Source organism: Salvelinus sp. IW2-2015, linkage group LG32, assembly GCF_002910315.2.
Source record: "Salvelinus sp. IW2-2015 linkage group LG32, ASM291031v2, whole genome shotgun sequence".
NCBI lineage: Eukaryota > Metazoa > Chordata > Actinopteri > Salmoniformes > Salmonidae > Salvelinus > Salvelinus sp. IW2-2015.
Genome location: NC_036871.1, coordinates 19,681,462 through 19,701,183, shown reverse-complemented (window position 1 = coordinate 19,701,183; position 19,722 = coordinate 19,681,462). Strand labels below are relative to the sequence as shown.

At 43.2% G+C, this 19,722-nt stretch overlaps 1 protein-coding gene across 1 annotated transcript in view; it reads left to right on the top strand.

Moving 5' to 3' along the window:
• The first annotated feature begins 563 nt into the window (after positions 1–563).
• The window catches only part of pappa2 (pappalysin 2), an 87,568-nt gene continuing 68,409 nt past the window's right edge, over positions 564–19,722 (top strand). Inside the window, exons 1-4 of the mRNA XM_023977839.2 lie at positions 564–3,086; positions 8,098–9,157; positions 13,263–13,411; positions 19,040–19,333. Coding sequence (XP_023833607.1) covers positions 2,135–3,086; positions 8,098–9,157; positions 13,263–13,411; positions 19,040–19,333 — 2,455 coding nt within the window. The 5' untranslated portion in view covers positions 564–2,134. The remainder of the gene's footprint in view (positions 3,087–8,097; positions 9,158–13,262; positions 13,412–19,039; positions 19,334–19,722) is intronic.

Below are 19,722 nucleotides of genomic sequence, written 5' to 3'. Positions count from 1 at the left end.
TGACAAATTAATATTTTTGTATTTTTATTTTATTTTATGTCTTAGTGCTGTTAAAAGCTCAAGTTACTGATGTAGCAAGAGGTTTTCAAGCATCCCCACGATGAAATTCTATAGTGATTAGCTACAGGGTATGGTCAAGTGGATTGAAAAAGAATAAGAAACAATGGGCAATTTTCAATTAATTAATTCCATTTCAATTCAGAAACTGAACTGAATTGACCACAACACTGATGAGTTCAGTTAGCAGGTGCATCAAATGATAAAGCACTAGTGATACCAAGCATGAGCACCCTAGTTTTTTCCCATACCAATGTTACCCATACATAACAATTTAGGCTACGGAGGAACCTGCACATATGGCATGCTCGTTTTTATTCCAATTAATTAAATAAATAGGTTTATCATTTTTCATGTGTCAATCAGATGTGTGTGAGAGAGTGGTGTTCGTATGGTGTGAGGCTCAGCCAGAATCACTCTTCAATGGCTGTGGTGGGGCACTAGACTGACTATTCATAAACGTGCCTGAAAAATACAGTTAAGGAGTATGGACAGTGCACACAACTCGACGTCGATGGTGAAGAGTGACTGCCTTGGATAGAGAGGTTTCCTTTCTTTACTAATGTGTGTAGTAGGGGCAGGGTTAGTGATGTCAGTCTGAGAGTAATAGATAAAACGTTTCAGCGCGTTGGTTTGATCTTCTGAATAGGCTATGGAGGAGAGCGAGACTGGCGGTTCATCAGCGCAGAAAATATATCCACAATTTCAAATGGGCATACAAGAGGACTTTACGCGCGCTTGAAGGTGATTTAATGAACAATTTTTTATTTGGAGTCTCTCTCAACAGGACCAGCAGAGCATTTAGTCTGATTCCCATTGATTTGCTCTTGCTTCTTGTCTCATACCTTGCTGTTACTTTTTAACTAAATGCAGGGAAAGGAAATAGCAAATAAATAACAATAGACAATAGTTGATGGTCAGGTTACTTATATTTCTGCCATTGTGTAGCCTATGACTGCAATTAAGGTTTATCTTTCAATAAAGCTTACCTTTACTTTATGTGACTTCATAATATAGTCATTGAATGAGAAATATTGGCTTAAAAACCTCAGCCAGCTTGTTCATCGTTTTGGTCACCCCTGCATCCTTCTCACAGGGTGAATTTTACGTTAACAACAACCGGCACTATCGAAAATAGCGCACAAGGAGGAGATTGGTGGCAAGACCTGAAGGCAAGACATGAACTAAACTTTATTTTGAGCGGAATGGATGAAAACATTGAAAGCATCACGTGAATGATCCTATTTTAAAAATAATAAAAAGAGAAATCCAACCAGGGACAATAGTCTTCCAACTGAATTCTATGGACAAGCAGATCGACTGAAAGTAACCATATTTCACAATTTCGTTCCAAATTCCAAATTGATGCTGGAAAATACAGTAGCCTAATGACAATACTTCCATCCTATTCAAACAGGCGGTATTGTGGTAGGTTGCTCTGACCGTCACTTTCCCTAATAAAGTGGCGGGTTCACAGTGCAGCAGGTTTTAAAGGCGAGTTGATGTGATGCGTGCAGTGGAGGTTAGATGAGAGCCAAGTTGTAGTTTTGTTTAGACCGGTGAAATAGCCAGAAGCTTTTATAAACTAAAAATACATTGAACCTCCATATGCAACAGCCTGAAGATTTTTCACTCAGTCAATGTAACATACTGCTACAGTTCTCTCTTTGAGTGCACTGACAGGCTTCTATTTAGCTACTTTTTGAAGTCTGGAAGGAAAACTGGCATCTTGATGAAAGTATGCATGACATACCTGCCTTGTAAACATGTGAATTAAATTGATGAATGCATAACTGGCATTGACTGCATTGCACTAAATAGACCAGTCCAAACAAAAATAGGCAATTGCTTTTGCAAAAAATAGGATACCTGTTAAAAAATAATTGAATCCTTGGATTTATTATAATACTATTAGTTGAGAAATACACAGTTACCCACTTATCAATAGTTTATGTAATGGGGAATAGGGGGTTTAATCACATCTGATCTTGCTGCTGTATTCAACTTTATATCGAAGAAGGCAGGGTTCCACAACTGAAAACATTCCAAAACAACAATTCCAAATCTAAACTCCAAAATGTTGTTTGTTAGACTACTGGCTGTTGTCATTATAATGATCAACACATGGCTGCTGAACTCTGCTCAATCAGATCATATCCGAAGATACAAACGCGCAATGGCTCAGAGAGCTGACAGTGACCTGGCTCACTTAGCAAGTGAACAGTGCAGGTCCACCAGACAACCGAGACAAACAGCATACTCAGCATCAGTTCCACATCTCCCTCCAGTGGCTCACCCAAGGAGATACACCACAAGGCAAAGTGGTCTCTATCATATATCTCATCTTGAGGAGTCCTCCTGTTCAGGTGGGTGCAATTCTGATGCTAATTCTAACCCGGGACTGGATAGTGCCTCTCATTGGGGCAAAGGTGAGAAGAAGGTTAGTCGGGGAAACTCAGAGGCAGTGATACCCAAAGACAAGGAGGAGAGACATGTTAAGATTATAGGGATGGTCAGTTCTCCTTACCCCAATGTCAGCAGAAAGCCTCCCGGTCGGGCTGATGTGACAGTGGACTCAAGTAGTGACAATGACAAACCAGAGGTTGATGGTGGGCGCTCTGAGGGCCCACACAAGCAGCTGCTGCTCCAGAAGCAGCAGAGAGTTCTGACTGGAAGGGTCCGCCGTACCCTTACAGTCTCCCATGGTGAAGACAGTTGGGCAGCTTTCCCCGAGAGCATAGTAAAGTCCCGTGGGATATTCTCTACATTTCGGCAGCACAGTGACTATTCTGCTGAGATTGAGGACTACCCTGGGGAGCAGGAGGGACCACCTAGCCGCGCCAGCACGTTGTGGGGTGCCCAGATTCCAGACGTCCCCCCTAAGTGGATGTCTGCTTTGTACTTTAGTGGACAGAAGGAACAACTGAGGGTCAATCCAGCAGCTGGTATTGAGCTTCCTCGGGCTAAGTTCAGTGTTGAACTGTGGGTCAACCCAGAGGGTGGGCAGACTAACCCAGCCATCATAGCAGGTGAGTGAAATTCCAAAATCTCTCTCTCCCTATCATTGTTTAAGTGTTAAAAGTGTTAAAAATATCAAATTCAGTATATAGAACACAAATGGCATGGTTGGGCAAATGAGAGAAATTGGGAAATCAGCCATTATGAGATGCAAATGGGTTAAGGGGTGGAATGTTACAGACACAAATGGCCACCACCTGCAAGCTTGTTGTTTTGACGTAAATTCTTGCGAGGTTTAATGCTCTCAATGCTCTCGGCTACCGAGCAAATAGATTCATAGCCACGTGATGATAACTTCAATTAATAAATGTAAAGTTGTCCCAATCATTTGATTTATATAAAAACAAAATTCCTAGGTATTTTTGACAAGCATTGAAGTTTTGTCATTTCCTCTGCTGACTGTAGGTGGGATAAATCAAAGATGTTTAGTCTTGGTGTTCACGAAAAGTGACAAACTTCAAATAGTAGGAGTAAACTGAAGTGCAAGGTAATGTGGAGGTTCAATACCAGTGGTGTATAGTACTTAAGTAAAAATGATTTAAAGTACTACTTAAGTAGTTTTCTTTGTATATGTAATTAACATTTATATTTTTGACAACTTTAACTTTTCCTCCACTACATTCCTAAAGCAAATAATGTACTTTTTACTCCATAAATTTCCCCTGACACCCAAAAGTACTCATTACATTTCCAATTCATTCACTTATCAAGAGAACATCCCTGATCATCCCTACTGCCTCTGATCAGGTTGTCTCACTTAATACAAATGCTTAGTTTGTAAATGATGTCTGAGTGCTGGAGTGTGCCCCTGGCTAGCTGTAAATTAAAACAACAAGAAAATCGTGCCATTTGGTTTGCTTAATAAAAGGAATTTGACATAATTTATACTTTTACTTTTACTTTTGATACTTAAGTATATTTAAAACCAAATACTTTTATACTTTTACTCAAGCAGTATTTTACTGAGTGACTTTTACTTGATTCATTTTCTATTAAGGTATTTTTACTTTTACTCAAATCAAATCAAATTTTATTAGTCACATGCGCCGAATACAGTGAAATGCTTACTTACGAGCCACTAACAAACAATGCAGTTTCAAAAAAAGATGGATAAGAATAATAGACAGAAGTAACAAGTAATTAAAGAGCAGAAGTAAAATAACAATAGCGAAACTATATACAGTGGGGTACCGATGCAGAGTCAATGTGCGGGGGCCCCGGTTAGTTGAGGTAGTATGACAACAGAGAGTAGCAGTGGTGTAAAGAGGGGAGGCAATGCAAATAGTCTGGGTAGCCATTTGACTAGATGTTCAGGAGCCTTGGCTTGGGGGCTGAAGCTGTTTAGAAGCCTCTTGGACCTAGACTTGGCGCTCCGGTACCGTTTGCCGTGCGGTAGCAGAGAGAACAGTCTATGACTAGGGTGGCTGGAGTCTCTGACAATTTTTAGGGATTTCCTCTGACACCGGTGTAGCTGTAGAACCTTTTGAGGATCTGAGGACCCATGCCAAATCTTTTCAGTCTCCTGAGGGGGAATAGGTTTTGTCATGCCCTCTTCACGACTGTCTTGGTGTGCTTGGACCATATTAGTTTGTTGGTGATGTGGACACCAGGAAACTTGAAGCTCTCAACCTGCTACATTGCAGTTGTTACCTACGCTTACCACCTGGGGGCTGCCCGTCAGGAAGTCCAGGATCCAGTTGCAGAGGGAGGTGTTTAGTCCCAGGGTCCTTAGCTTATTGATGAGCTTAGAGGGCACGATGGTGTTGAACGCTGATCTGTAGTCAATGAATAGCATTCTCACATAGGTATTCCTTTTTTCCAGGTGGGAAAGGGCAGGGTGGAGTGCAATAGAGATTGCATCATCTGTGGATCTGTTGGGGAGGTATGAAAATTGGAGTGGGTCTTGGGTTTCTGGGATGATGGTGTTGATGTGAGCCATGACCAGCCTTTCAAAGCACTTCATTGCTACAGATGTGAGTGCTACGGGTCGGTAGTCATTTAGGCAGGTTACCTTAGTTTTCTCGGGCACAGGGACTATGGTGGTCTGCTTAAAACATGTTGGTATTACAGACTCGGACAGGGAGAGGTTGAAAATGTCAGTGAAGACACTTGCCAGTTGGTCAGTGCATGCTCGCAGTACACGTCCTGGTAATCCGTCTGGCCCTGCGGCCTTGTGAATGTTGACCTGTTTAAAGGTCTTACTACGGAGAGCGTTCACACAGTCTTCTGGAACAGCTGGTGCTCTCATGCATGATTCAGTGTTATTTCCCTCGAAGCGAGCATAGAATAAGTTTAGCTCATCTGGTAGGCTCTTGTCATTGGGCAGCTCTCGGCTGTGCTTCCCTTTGTAGTCTGTAATCGTTTGCAAGCCCTGCCACGTCTGAAAAGTGTCAGAGCCGGTGTAGTATGATTCTTAGTCTTGTATTGATGCTTTGCCTATTTTATGGTTCATCGGAGGGCATAGCGGGATTTCTTATAAGCTCCCGCTCCTTGAAAGCGACAGCTCTAGCCTTTAGCTCAGTGCGGATGCTTCTTGTAATCCATGGCTTCTGGTTGGGGTATGTACGTACGGTCACTGTGGGGACGACGTCATCAATGCACTTATTGATGAAGCCAATGACTGATGTGGTGTACTCCTCAATGCAATCGGAGGAATCCCAGAACATATTCCAGTCTGTGCTAGCAAAACAGTCCTGTAGCTTAGCATCTGCTTCCTCTGACCACTTTGTTATTGATCTAGTCACTGGTGCGTCCTGCTTTAATTTTTGTTTGTAAACAGGAATCAGGAGGATAGAATTATGGTCAGATATGCCAAATGGAGGGCGAAGGAGAGCTTTGTATGCGTCTTTGTGTGTGGAGTATAGGTGGTCCAGAGTTCTTTTTCCTCTGGTTGCACATTCAGCCTGCTGATAGAAATTTGTTAAAATGGATTTAAGTCCCCTGCTACTAGGAGCGCCGCCTCTGGGTGAGCGTTTTCTTGTTTGCTTATGGCAGAATACAGCTCATTCAATGCTGTCTTAGTGCCAGCCTCTGACTGTGGTGGTATGTAAACAGCTACAAAGAATACAGATGAAAACTCTCTCGGTAGGTAGTGTGGTCTACAGCTCATCATAAGATATTCTACCTCAGGTGAGCAATAGCTCGAGACTTCCTTAGATCTCGTGCACCAGCTGTTGTTTACAAAAATACACAGACCGCCACCCCTTGTCTTACCAGACGCCACTGTTCTCAAGTATGACAATTGGGTACTTTTCCCACCACTGTATAGATCAAATTGTTATTGATAGTGTAGCCCTAGTCTCCTCGTATCCTGCAGGCAATATACCGACGCTAGTCTAATGCTGCATTCATAACCAAGTAGGAAGGTGGTAATTACCAGTTGTGAAGTCATAAATACCATTTGGATGCATTCATGTGCTAATGGCCCACAAGCTGCATCAACCATAAACTAAAAGTACAGCTATCATGCTTGTAAACCAATTATATTGTTCAAAAGCCATATTAATAGCTTGCTTTTTATAACTTATGTTTTTTGATTACACTTAACAGCTGAAAATGCATTTGGGAGAAGTCGGAGCTCAGGTTTTCCCAGGGTTTCCCACTAGAAATTAAGAGTTGGAGGGGCATTCAAGTGGATTTTTCCCAGTCATATGTGGTTAATACCACCGTCCCACTTGGTTATGAATGCAGCATAACAGCAGGATAAGGCTAAGGTTTGAAGTAAATATGATATAGGCAATATGAATTCATTATTTCACTGTAAATGAATGTAGAAAATCAATAAAGAAATCACAATTCTATTTTGATTGAAATAACAGAAGTTGGATGTCAGAATTGGGATGCCATTTATTGAATGATGTAGAAAATAGCCAGGAGCAATGATTGAACCAGGACCTTACACATGTAAAACTAACATGCTAGTGAAGGGGGTTAGGCAACCACAAGTCCACAAGAGGCACAATGCCTGCAGGTTTTCATCATTTTCTTTTAATCAGGACTGTAAGGAAGCAGGTGGGTAGATTCTCTGACCAATGACATCAATTGCTCAATTAAGACTAATTTCCAATTGAGCCAGCAGCATATGAGGCGTTTGCCGTGAATGCGGTCTCTGCGAATGCGGGAACATTGTCTTTAAAAGTTGCATAGCTGACAAAAGCACGATCGGATTGAATCCCGGCCTAAGAATCATAAATAATAGAACAGCCCTTACCAACCCATCTATGCCATTGCAATTCTGAAAATATCCACACTTAGCCACAACAGGTGTGAATATAGTTGTGTTTAGTCGGGCTGTAGATAGCTAAGTACTGTAGCTACACATCTTTTCAGAAGAGCTCATGCTTCCACCTCCTTTCTGTTGTCCCTCTTTTAATTTTTCTTTTGTATTTGTTTTCCTCTTCACATGTAACTTATATTATTCATGGTCTACAAGCTTTAAGCTTTGGCCTAAATCTTTAGTGAACCCTATTTGACAATTAGTTTATTCCACATTTATATAATCACATTTGTTTTTCTATTAAAATTTCTATAAAAATGTACCCTAATATTTTACCAGATAAGCACATGACAGACTAGTTTTATTCTCTACTATTATAAATCCGTCCCTCTATTGTTGCCAGATTATAGTATCAAGACTTTTACTTGGCAGAGATGCTGTGTTCTAACCACTACTTTGAGTGAATTAAATTTTAACCATGAAATTGGCCCATCCTCCTAAGGGATATTTTGTTACAATTACCCAGATTTTTTTTCAATGTCCAAAAACATTTCTGAGTTTTTGTGTGTACAGTGTGTAAGGATTGAGGGTGAAGGGGTTCCCTGACCTTTAGCTGTCCCAGCATAGAACATCTGGAAGCCAGATGTGATTTTCTCTTTCTGAGAAACAGCTGGGAATCAGTGCCTTCGTTTAGGGAAATACCTTCAACCCCACAACTCTCTGGGTAGTCTGGCTTTAATTACATTGAAAGAGGATGCTCAATGTTGGTCTTTTTACAAAATAATATTTGTATTCCTTTTGTGCAGGGGTTTTTGACAACTGCTCCCACTCCTTAAGTGAGAAAGGATGGTCCATAGGTATTCGCACAGTAAAGCCCGGTGGAAGAAAAGATGCCAGATTCTTTTTTACACTCCGTACAGACCGAGCTCCCAAAGCTACGACTATCTATGGGCATCAGCGCTACCACCCTAACTCCTGGACTCACCTGATGGCCAGCTACAATGGCCACAAGATGAAACTCTACATAGATGGTGCCAAGGTTGGGGAGAGCAGTTTGCAGTCTGGTAACCTCTACAGCCCATTCATGGAGACCTGTCGAACACTTCTTCTAGGTGGGGACCAGTCAGACCTTGGGCACAACTTCCGAGGGCACATCGGAGGCATTGTGTTATGGGTGCTCCCTCGCACTCACGAGGACCTCCTTAAAGGGCCTTCTAGGATTGATAAGAGGGAACCAAACCTCGCTCTCTGGGCGGACTTCTCCGAGGTAGAGCAACAGTGGAGTCCTCATAAGGAGGGCTACCACCCATCCATAGTCATCATCCCTATCCCTGAGCAGGAGCATGTGTCCCCCTTTCTGCCCCCTCCCTGTGGGTTAACAGCCTGTGACAACACAGACATCATCCTCGGCTACAATAACCACTGGCAGCTGCGCACAGAGAAAAGGATCCGCTACCGCATTGTCAACATCTGTAACGATGACGGAAGTCGTCCCACTGTCTCTCAGGCCCAGATCCAGATGCAGCACCAGGCACTTGTCGAAGCCTTCCGGTCCTACAACATCAGCTTGGAGCTGAGCACGCATACTGTCCAGAACACATCTGTACGCCAGCGCTTCATCCTCAGCAACTGCCGGATCAGTAAGATTGGTAACAGGCACTGTGACGCGGAGTGTGACCACCCACTGACGGGCCACGATGGTGGGGACTGTCTGCGTCTGGGGCCCTGCTACAACTGGAAGAGGAGGGACGGGGTCTGCAACACAGAGTGCAACAGCATCCACTACGACTACGATGATGGAGACTGTTGTGATCCTGAGGTCACGGATGTCCTGAAGACATGCTTCGATCCAGAGTCCCCAGATAGGTGAGAATTTTTTTTTCAATTCGTTTTTGTCAGGGATCCTTAATCCTGCTCCAAGAGAGCCACAGCAGTACTGCAGGTGTTTGTCCCAACAGAAACACAGATTCCTCTAATCAAGGTGTTGAAGATCAGTTGAATGGTTGAAAATGTATATACAGTTGCTGCTTTGGGAAATTGTCCCAATCGTCTGGAATGTATGAATTAGTCACAAACAATACCTTTATGCATATTGTGGTCCAGAGGATCTTCTATCTAATTTCCAATTCAATTAATGGGTTTATAATGGTGTTCTTTACTAGTTCTGACAAAGAAAAAAGTGCTGGGTCTGTCATCCTTAGCCTCCCTTAGCTACTGCAACCAGAAAAGTGGTGCTGCCTGACCCTGGATTTATTGGATTTTGTGGATGTTGTGAGTTTAACGATAATGACAGTAATGATATTGAGGCTCTACGTAGGCTTTGGGAGCTTAACGCCTAATTAGCGATGTCTTGATTTACTAAAGAGGCCTTAAGTGTCTGTCTTCAGGGTACTTTGTTTTGTTAGGGAATGTGTATTAGACAACATGTGAGGCACACACATTGAAACTCTGGAACAGTTTCCGGAAGCATGTGAAACTGTGAATGGAGAGAGAAGCCAAAGTATACACTTATTATTGCTAAACAACGAAACCAGAAGTCTCTTCCGCTCCGTTCTATTCTTTTTGACAGGCAGGCTTATTTGGGTTTCAAACAAAATGCATGATGTCTTGCCATAATGTCGTTCTTCGTTAATTGTGCACAGCATGTAGGTAGAAATTCTTAACCTGCGATTGTTTTCTGATCCATTTCACAGATGTGATACAAATCAATAGACCATCTAATATACAGTATACTGTGCATGTTTGAGCTTACGATGCATTGCATAGGATTATAGACTGCTAAAAATGTGTTACAATTTCCTGAAGAATACAATTTCCTGTAGATTATATAGTCTATCGTCATGTTTTTTTGTAATATAAACTTAAAAGTTATTTTCAGGATCAAATGTACTGGTGATACTTTCCCAAACGTATAGCTGGTGATTATGGTAATGTAAATGCTATTGATAAGATAATTAAACATTTTAATTTGAAGCAATATTGCAATGAGTTTGGGGTACCTGTCCAACAGAACCAGTGACTTTCTCTTCACAAGTCGGCATACTGTATTAGTAGTTTCCTTTTTGGTAGTTGTGTGTCTTTTTGGTAGGGAGTTTTCAGACAGAGTTCATAAACTGTTCAAAATTAATTCCCGCAGAGATTAATTGGGCACTAACAATACATTTGGAGTACAATCAGTCAATGTGTTGTTTTGCACAGAGAGGGAGGGCTGGTATTTGTACTTTAAAGAGCAACAACATCAGCTAAAAAGCCAGGCCCCGAGACGGATATAAAAGTAAGTGTCGGGAAGGCATGAGCGTAGAACTGACTTCTGATTTATAGCTTGCAATGATGTAATCTCTCTCAATTACTTGCCAAAGTTTTTCCTACCTCTTACCATTCACTTAAACTGTATGAATTGCGAATCCACCATAGATGTAAATGCTTAATAAAACGCGGCTTTCTGGAATATCTGCAGTGTAGCCTAGGTCTTTAAAAGGTCCTGAACTGAGCTGGTTGGAAGAGTGCAATCCCTGGACTGCAATCCAGAGTTTTAGGAGAATTAGTGCAGGGATGACATTTTGATGGCATTTGTAGAGAGTACAATTTTATGTTTGGGTCTGGGATTTTGGTATTTTTCTGTCTGAGTTATTGTCCAGGTATCTGCAGCTGGGCAATAGAACTCAATCCCTAGCCAATTGCTGTCACTACACAAATTTGTTGTTCAAGCAGACAGAGAGACAGCCATGAGGAATGGCCAGGTACATGAAGATTTTGGCCACACATGACAGAGAAAGGAAAAATGAGGAGGACATTTTAGCCATTAATGCTAGAATATTCCCCTGCCGCTGAGGGGATCCAGAACTGGTGGTTTGAATCCGTTTGCAAGGCAAACTAGGTGGTTCTCAAAAATCCCTTTTTCTCCAACACTGAAAGGACATTTGGAAAAAGTTACATGGCCTTTGAGTACAGTTCTATAATCCCAGTTCAGATTTTAAACATAATTCTATCAAATTTCTGCAGTATAATAATTTTCTGGAAAGTAGGCCTACTGTAATACGTAATGTAATACCCCCTTTCCAGGTGTATTTTTTGAAGTGCCAGTGTTGCAAGAAGTTTGTCTCTGAATATTAGAGTTCTCAACTGACTGAATTGTGTCCATAGCTATATCGAATGGATTCTACCAGCCAAAATATTGCTTCATAATGTAGAATTCAAAATGAACAACCAATACTTTATTATTAAAAACAATCAATCCATTGTTTATATTTAATATGTTATATATATTATGAAACTCATTTGACCTAATGCTGAATTGGAGCACTCAAGCAGATTGACACAGCGTTTGCTTGTTTAATGAAACCTGGATGTAAGGCAAACTACACTTGGTCAGTTCTTGGGTGGAACACATCCAAGAAACAGTAGGTGGTTCAACTAATGGGCTAGACCCTTTGGCAGGTTTCAAAAGAGCATTAACACTCAGACCTTTTCAAACGAATGGGCCAGTGATAGGTGGAAAGGCTTTCCAGCTATAAAAGCAAAAGAGAAAAATGACATGTGACATAATCTAGCGTTAAAAAAACAAGTTCACTTCACACATCAAAGCAGTTCTATGGCAATTTATCACAGTTGGGAGTGGGGGGAAGTGGAAGGTAGTGGTTTCATGTAGCTACCCGAACCAATTCAAACAATGTTGTTTTGGAAGTAGTAGAATTGGATGTAAAAGGAGAGAAGTGGAAATTAACTCCCAGATGAGCTACTTTCTCATCAGGAGCTCCTCTGACTAGACTACTTGACTTGAATGTTACCAAACAAATGATTGTACTGTCTACTTTCTCCATTGAGTACCACAACATACTGTAGGACTTTTTCATTACGATGTCATGGGATCCGATCTACAGTCATGTCCATAACTATTGGCACCCTTGATAAAGATGAGCAAAAAAACACTATAAAATAAATACAAATACTGAGCTATTTTGTATGCTCAAAGACATTTAATGTATTTAGTTAAAAAATGTATCAAACAAATCTAAAAAACATTGACAGCCCTGTACTTCAGCACACTCCACATGTGAGGATAACGACAGAGTCTTAAAAAAAATAAAAAATAATGATATTTGAGAACACATTGGGAGGGATCTTAGACTATTCCTTCATACAGAATCTTTCCAGATCCTTGATATCCTTTCTCTGCGATTAAGGACTGCCAAGTTTCAGCCTCCTGTCAGAGGCAACCAGGTTTTTGGCTAAAATGTCCTGTTACTGTCCTGGTTAAGTTCATGATTCCGTTGACTTTAACAAGGGCCATAGGACCAGGCCATAGGATCTTTGATAATAAGGGACTATTTTGCTTCCAGTGGTCCTGGGGCCCTTGTTAAGGTCAACGGCATCATAAACATTTTAGCCAAAAACCGTGTTGCTTCTGCCAGGAGGCTGAAACTTGGCCGCAAATGGGTCTTTCAGCAATACGATAACCCGAAGCACATCAAAATCTACAATGAAATTGTTAATTGGCCACAAAATCAACATTTTGCAATGGCTATCTCAGTCTCCAGACTTGAACCACATTGAAAACCTGGGGTTAATACGGGTGCCAATATTTTTACCCTTATCTTTTTAGATTTTTCAAAATTACTTGTTAAACAAAATATCTTTCTCCGAGCAATTGTGTTAGTATAACATAATCATTTCCCCCCAAAATGTAGCATACAATATAGCTTAATATTTGTTTTATTTATTTCATACAGTATTTTTTGCTAACCTTTATCATGGGTGCTAATAATTATGGACCTGACTGTGTGTGTGTATCTGGGAGTTCATTGATTCTACACCTGTGTTGTCTGATATTTTCACAGGGTATTTGAAACTATATACCATTGCTATTTACTGTAGGATTGTGTGAACAAACTGTCCAATTGGCCTAGACTAAAAGCAGGGAATGCAAGAACAAATGTATACTAATGACATATACTTCTTCTCTTTTCTCCAGAGCCTATATGAGTGTGAAGGAACTGAAAGAGTTGTTACACCTGAGCAGCACAGACACCCTAAATGTTTTCTTTGCCAACAACTCAGCCCGTGAAGAGTTAGCAGGGGCTGCAACCTGGCCATGGGCAAAGGAGGCCCTCAACCATCAGGGTAAACTACTGCTATACCCCTTCCTTCTGTCTTTACCTAAATCAAACACAAAAGACATTGAGCTACAAAATGATATGCATGCTATAACATGCCAAACTGGATTACATTGACTTCTATTAGGTTAGAAAGTACACAAAAAAGTTACAGAAAGTAAAATGCAGAAGAAGAGAAGGTAGGCATTGTCTTCAGATTCTCTCCCTCCCTCACTCTCTCCATCCTTCACTCTCCTCATCTCTTGCCCTCCACTCTTTGATCTCAGTATTAGCTGTAACAAGATGAATTAGCCTTAATCCTGGGTAGAAAACACTCGCAGCACGCATAGATTTCCTGGCAGATTGCCTCCTAATCATTAGGACTTTCCACTGTAAAGACAACCCCAACAACAACCAAACAAAAACAAGAAAAGCCAGGGTAATGCCCTGTTGCCATTCATACATCTCTTTCAGCCCATGTGACTGTTTTCATAGTTACTGTTTTCAATCGCTCGTTAAAGCTAAGAATTTTCTCCTCACATCTAGTTATTTAATAAATCACAACTTTACCTGAAGTGGGACTGGTTTGGACTGGTATTATTTTGTCTGTGTATTGCTAATGGAATTGTTCTACCCCAATAAGAAACACTGCGCTACAGTCAAGTTGCTTCTTGTAAATTACCCTTAAATAGCTTATATCCTCTTCTGTGTATTCTCTTCCATCTACTGAAGAGCTGTAAATCACTCAGTAAGAGTGCTTGGCCGGGGAGTGAAACCCCTTTTAAAGTATTATTCTCCATTCAATCAGGTTTGTTGTTTTGCTCACCCTGGGTTGCGTCTTACGTCCTGGCACATTCATTATGGGCCCTGAGGATAGCGTTCGGTGCATTCCAGCACAGATGTCCTTTTCTTCTTCCTCAGGGTTGAACTGCATCAACAAGCCAGTCAGTGTTTTGGGCTGGGCTTTCTCTGATACAGTATGTCCCTGATGGACCACCGTCTTGCAGGTTTCCATCCCCTCTTTGAACCCCACAGCTCCCTGAAGTGAGGATATTTCACTCAAAGCCACATCTTTCAATATGATGACAGTAAGTGGTTGAATGATACAGGGAAAGATGCAGTGGTGCCACGACTGTAAGAGAGAAGAGAAACTTTATAGTGTCAATTGTGTAGTTACTTTTCCCAGTCTTATTTTGTAACTAACGGTTAAGCTTGTATATCAGACCTGATGATTTATGTCTGAAGACAAACCATGAGAACCTTTTTAGTGAGTCCAATCAGGCCTTACAGTCAGGAAGTCTTCGTCTGACAAGCAGGTCCTCTACCAATTTACTCCCAATTGCACCAGAATATATTCTCCACCGAATTGAATGTTGAAGCAGAGCCCTGCATACATCTGTCATTGTTTACAGGCTATGTTTACAGGCTAAATGTGCTATTAAAGTGAAGTTGTCTCAACGGTCCCAGCAGAGGTCCTCACAAATTGAATAGTGTTTCTAATTAGAAAGAAGGGACAAAGTGGGACAAAATAAGGACAGAAGAAAGGGGAAAGGGGACATTAAGGTGAAGCAGTCCTCTAAAGACACAAAAGACAATAATACAAGAAACAACACTTCTATTGCCTCTCCCTCTACGATACGCACTTCCGGGTTGGAGCGAGTAGTTGCATTCCGCTTTGCTCCACAGGTAGTATTACATTTCATTTCATTACAGTACAACAGTTTGATTTGTTTGATCTTAGCTGGCTACATAGCCGTCTTTGTATCCAAGATAATTGTGTAGTCTAGAGTAATTGTCGAGGTTACCTAGCCAGTTAGAGGTTACCTAGCCAGCTACACTTTCAAACAAAGTCAACAACGCAGCCACTGCTAGCTAGCCTATTTCACCAGCCAACAGTACTATATCATTTTAGTCAATAAGATTTTTTGCAACGTAAGCTTAACTTTCTGAACATTCGAGACGTGTAGTCCACTTGTCATTCCAATCTCCTTTGCATTAGCGTAGCCTCTTCTGTAGCCTGTCAACTATGTGTCTGTCTATCCCTGTTCTCTCCTCTCTGCACAGACCATACAAACGCTTCACACCGCGTGGCCGCTGCTACTCTAACCTGGTGGTCCCAGCGCGCACGACCCACGTGGAGTTCCAGGTCTCAGGCAGCCTCTGGAACTGCCGATCTGCGGCCAACAAGGCAGAGTTCATCTCAGCCTATGCTTTCCCTTCCAGTCCCTCGACTTCTTGGCACTGACGGAAACATGGATTACCACTGATAACACTGCTACTCCTTACTGCTCTCTCCTCGTCTGCCCCAGTGTTCTCGCACACCCGAGAGCTTCTGGTCAGCGGGGTGGTGGCACTGGGATCCTCATCTCTCCCAAGTGGACATTCTCTCTTTCTCCCTGACCCATCTGTCTATCGCCTCCTTTGAATTCCATGCTGTCACAGTTACCAGCCCTTTCAAGCTTAACATCCTTATCATTTATCGCCCTCCAGGTTCCCTTGGAGAGTTCATCAATGAGCTTGACGCCCTGATAAGTTCCTTTCCTGAGGATGGCTCACCTCTCACAGTTCTGGGTGACTTAACCTCCCCACGTCTACCTTTGACTCATTCCTCTCTGCCTCCTTCTTTCCACTCCTCTCCTCTTTGACCTCACCCTCTCACCTTCCCCCCCTACTCACAAGGCAGGCAATACGCTTGACCTCATCTTTACTAGATGCTGTTCTTCCACTAATCTCATTGCAACTCCCCTCCAAGTCTCCGACCACTACCTTGTATCCTTTTCCCTCTCGCTCTCATCCACACTTCCCACACTGCCCCTACTCGGATGGTATCGCGCCGTCCCAACCTTCGCTCCTCTCCCCCGCTACTCTCTCCTCTTCCATCCTATCATCTCTTCCCTCTGCAAACCTTCTCCAACCTATCTCCTGATTCTGCCCCTCAACCCTCCTTCCTCCCTTTCTGCATCCTTTGACTCTCTATGTCCCCTATCCTCCAGGCCGGCTCGGTCCTCCCCTCCTGCTCCGTGGCTCGACGACTCATTGCGAGCTCACAGAACAGGGCTCCGGGCAGCCGAGCGGAAATGGAGGAAAACTCGCCTCCCTGCGGACCTGGCATCCTTTCACTCCCTCCTCTCTACATTCTCCTCTTCTGTCTCTGCTGCTAAAGCCAATTTCTACCACTCTAAATTCCAAGCATCTGCCTCTAACCCTAGGAAGCTTCTTGCCACCTTCTCCTCCCTCCTGAATCCTCCTCCCCCTCCTCCCCCCTCCTCCCCTCTGCTGTGATGACTTCGTCAACCATTTTGAAAAGAAGGTCGACGACATCCGATCCTCGTTTGCTAAGTCAAACGACACCGCTGGTTCTGCTCACACTGCCCTACCCTGTGCTTTGACCTCTTTCTCCCCTCTCTCTCCAGATGAAATCTCGCGTCTTGTGACGGCCGGCCGCCCAACAACCTGCCCGCTTGACCCTATCCCCTCCTCTCTTCTCCAGACCATTTCCGGAGACCTTCTCCTTACCTCACCTCGCTCATCAACTCATCCTTGACCGCTGGCTACGCCCTTCCGTCTTCAAGAGAGCGAGAGTTGCACCCCTTCTGAAAAAACCTACACTCGATCCCTCCGATGTCAACAACTACAGACCAGTATCCCTTCTTTCTTTTCTCTCCAAAACTCTTGAACGTGCCGTCCTTGGCCAGCTCTCCTGCTATCTCTCTCAGAATGACCTTCTTGATCCAAATCAGTCAGGTTTCAAGACTAGTCATTCAACTGAGACTGCTCTTCTCTGTGTCACGGAGGCGCTCCGCACTGCTAAAGCTAACTCTCTCTCCTCTGCTCTCATCCTTCTAACCTATCGGCTGCCTTTGATACTGTGAACCATCAGATCCTCCTCTCCACCCTCTCCGAGCTGGGCATCTCCGGCGCGGCCCACGCTTGGATTGCGTCCTACCTGACAGGTCGCTCCTACCAGGTGGCGTGGCGAGAATCTGTCTCCGCACCACGTGCTCTCACCACTGGTGTCCCCCAGGGCTCTGTTCTAGGCCTCTCCTATTCTCGCTATACACCAAGTCACTTGGCTCTGTCATATCCTCACATGGTCTCTCCTATCATTGCTATGCAGACGACACACAATTAATCTTCTCCTTTCCCCCCTCTGATAACCAGGTGGTGAATCGCACTCTGCATGTCTGGCAGACATATCAGTGTGGATGACGGATCACCACCTCAAGCTGAACCTCGGCAAGACGGAGCTGCTCTTCCTCCCGGGGAAGGACTGCCCGTTCCATGATCTCGCCATCACCGTTGACAACTCCATTGTGTCCTCCTCCCAGAGTGCTAAGAACCTTGGCGTGATCCTGGACAACACCCTGTCGTTCTCAACTAACATCAAGGCGGTGACCCGTTCCTGTAGGTTCATGCTCTACAACATTCGCAGAGTACGACCCTGCCTCACGCAGGAAGCGGCGCAGGTCCTAATCCAGGCACTTGTCATCTCCCGTCTGGATTACTGCAACTCGCTGTTGGCTGGGCTCCCTGCCTGTGCCATTAAACCCCTACAACTCATCCAGAACGCCGCAGCCCGTCTGGTGTTCAACTTTCCCAAGTTCTCTCACGTCACCCCGCTCCTCCGCTCTCTCCACTGGCTTCCAGTTGAAGCTCGCATCCGCTACAAGACCATGGTGCTTGCCTACGGAGCTGTGAGGGGAACGGCACCTCCGTACCTTCAGGCTCTGATCAGGCCCTACACCCAAACAAGGGCACTGCGTTCATCCACCTCTGGCCTGCTCGCCTCCCTACCTCTGAGGAAGTACAGTTCCCGCTCAGCCCAGTCAAAACTGTTCGCTGCTCTGGCACCCCAATGGTGGAACAAACTCCCTCACGACGCCAGGTCACGGGAGTCAATCACCACCTTCCGGAGACACCTGAAACTCCACCTCTTTAAGGAATACCTAGGATAGGATAAAGTAATCCTTCTAACCCCCCCCCCTTTAAAAAGAGTTAGATGCACTATTGTAAAGTGGTTGTTCCACTGGATATCATAAGGTGAATGCACCAATTTGTAAGTCGCTCTGGATAAGAGCGTCTGCTAAATGACTTAAATGTAATGTAAATGTAATTAGAAAACAAATAGCATTTTTATTCTATTCCAGTTCTTAAAGTTTATAACGGGCAATAACCTCTGCTTCCATATTCCATAAATTACATCATAAGAAATGATGCAAATTATTTCCAGGATAGCACTATACTTGTTTCTTACATGCTGAGTTTAAAACTGCTGAAGGTTTGCCTCGTCTTTAAGTGGTTATAAATGTCACATCGTTTAGGGTTTTTATCACATTAGTTGGTTCTAAAACCAAATGTCAACATGCTATTACTCAGAGTGCTTGTCAGACAAAATGTGTTCGACTGTTTGTCTGAGATGGCAAGCTTGACTAATCAATAAACACACCAAAAAAACATTGAAAGAAGTTGACATAGAGATTGTGTCTGATTCATCTTTGCCCCCCAAAAAACATGTCCCACTGTGATCATGGAGTAAATCTGGGATGGAAGTTATTTACAGGCTCTAGGAGTATTTGAGAAGCAACAAAGGCAGACTATTTCAGCAATCTCACCACTTGTTGAGTTCTGTTCAATAACTATATCATCCTATCCACAGGTGGAATGGTGATGAATCCATCATACTTTGGCACCATCGGACACAATAACACAATGATCCATGAGATGGGCCATATCTTTGGACTGTACCATGTCTTCAAGGGGGTCAGTGAGCGGGAGTCCTGTGATGACCCCTGTCAGGAGACCACTCCCTCCATGGAGACAGGAGACCTATGTGCAGACACGGCCCCTACACCAAAGTCTAAGGCCTGCCACGACCCTGGTCATGTCAATGACACCTGTGGGATAACGCTCTACCAGGACACACCGTACAACAACTACATGAGTTACACAGGTAGGTCTACTGTAACCTCTCTGCAATGCAGTCAGCATCAGCTAGGTTGTGTCCCAAATGGCACTCTATTCCCTTCATAGAACACTACTTCTGACCAGATCACTATGGGCCCTGGTCCAAAGTAGTGCACTGTATAGGGAATAGGGTGCCATTTGGGGCGCATCCCTAAAATTAGGCAGTGGTGCCATACTCCTACTGCAAGACCACAAATGTCTACAGCAGGGGTAGGCAACTAGCCACAGGATGATTTTTGGGGGAGAATAATTAGAATAATTTGTACACTGAAAGTTGACCACAGCTAAACCCAAAAAATAGATTTGAAAATAACAATAATTTCATATCTTGATTACATTGAGAGTCGATCACATCAATTTTTTTATTTGTGGAAA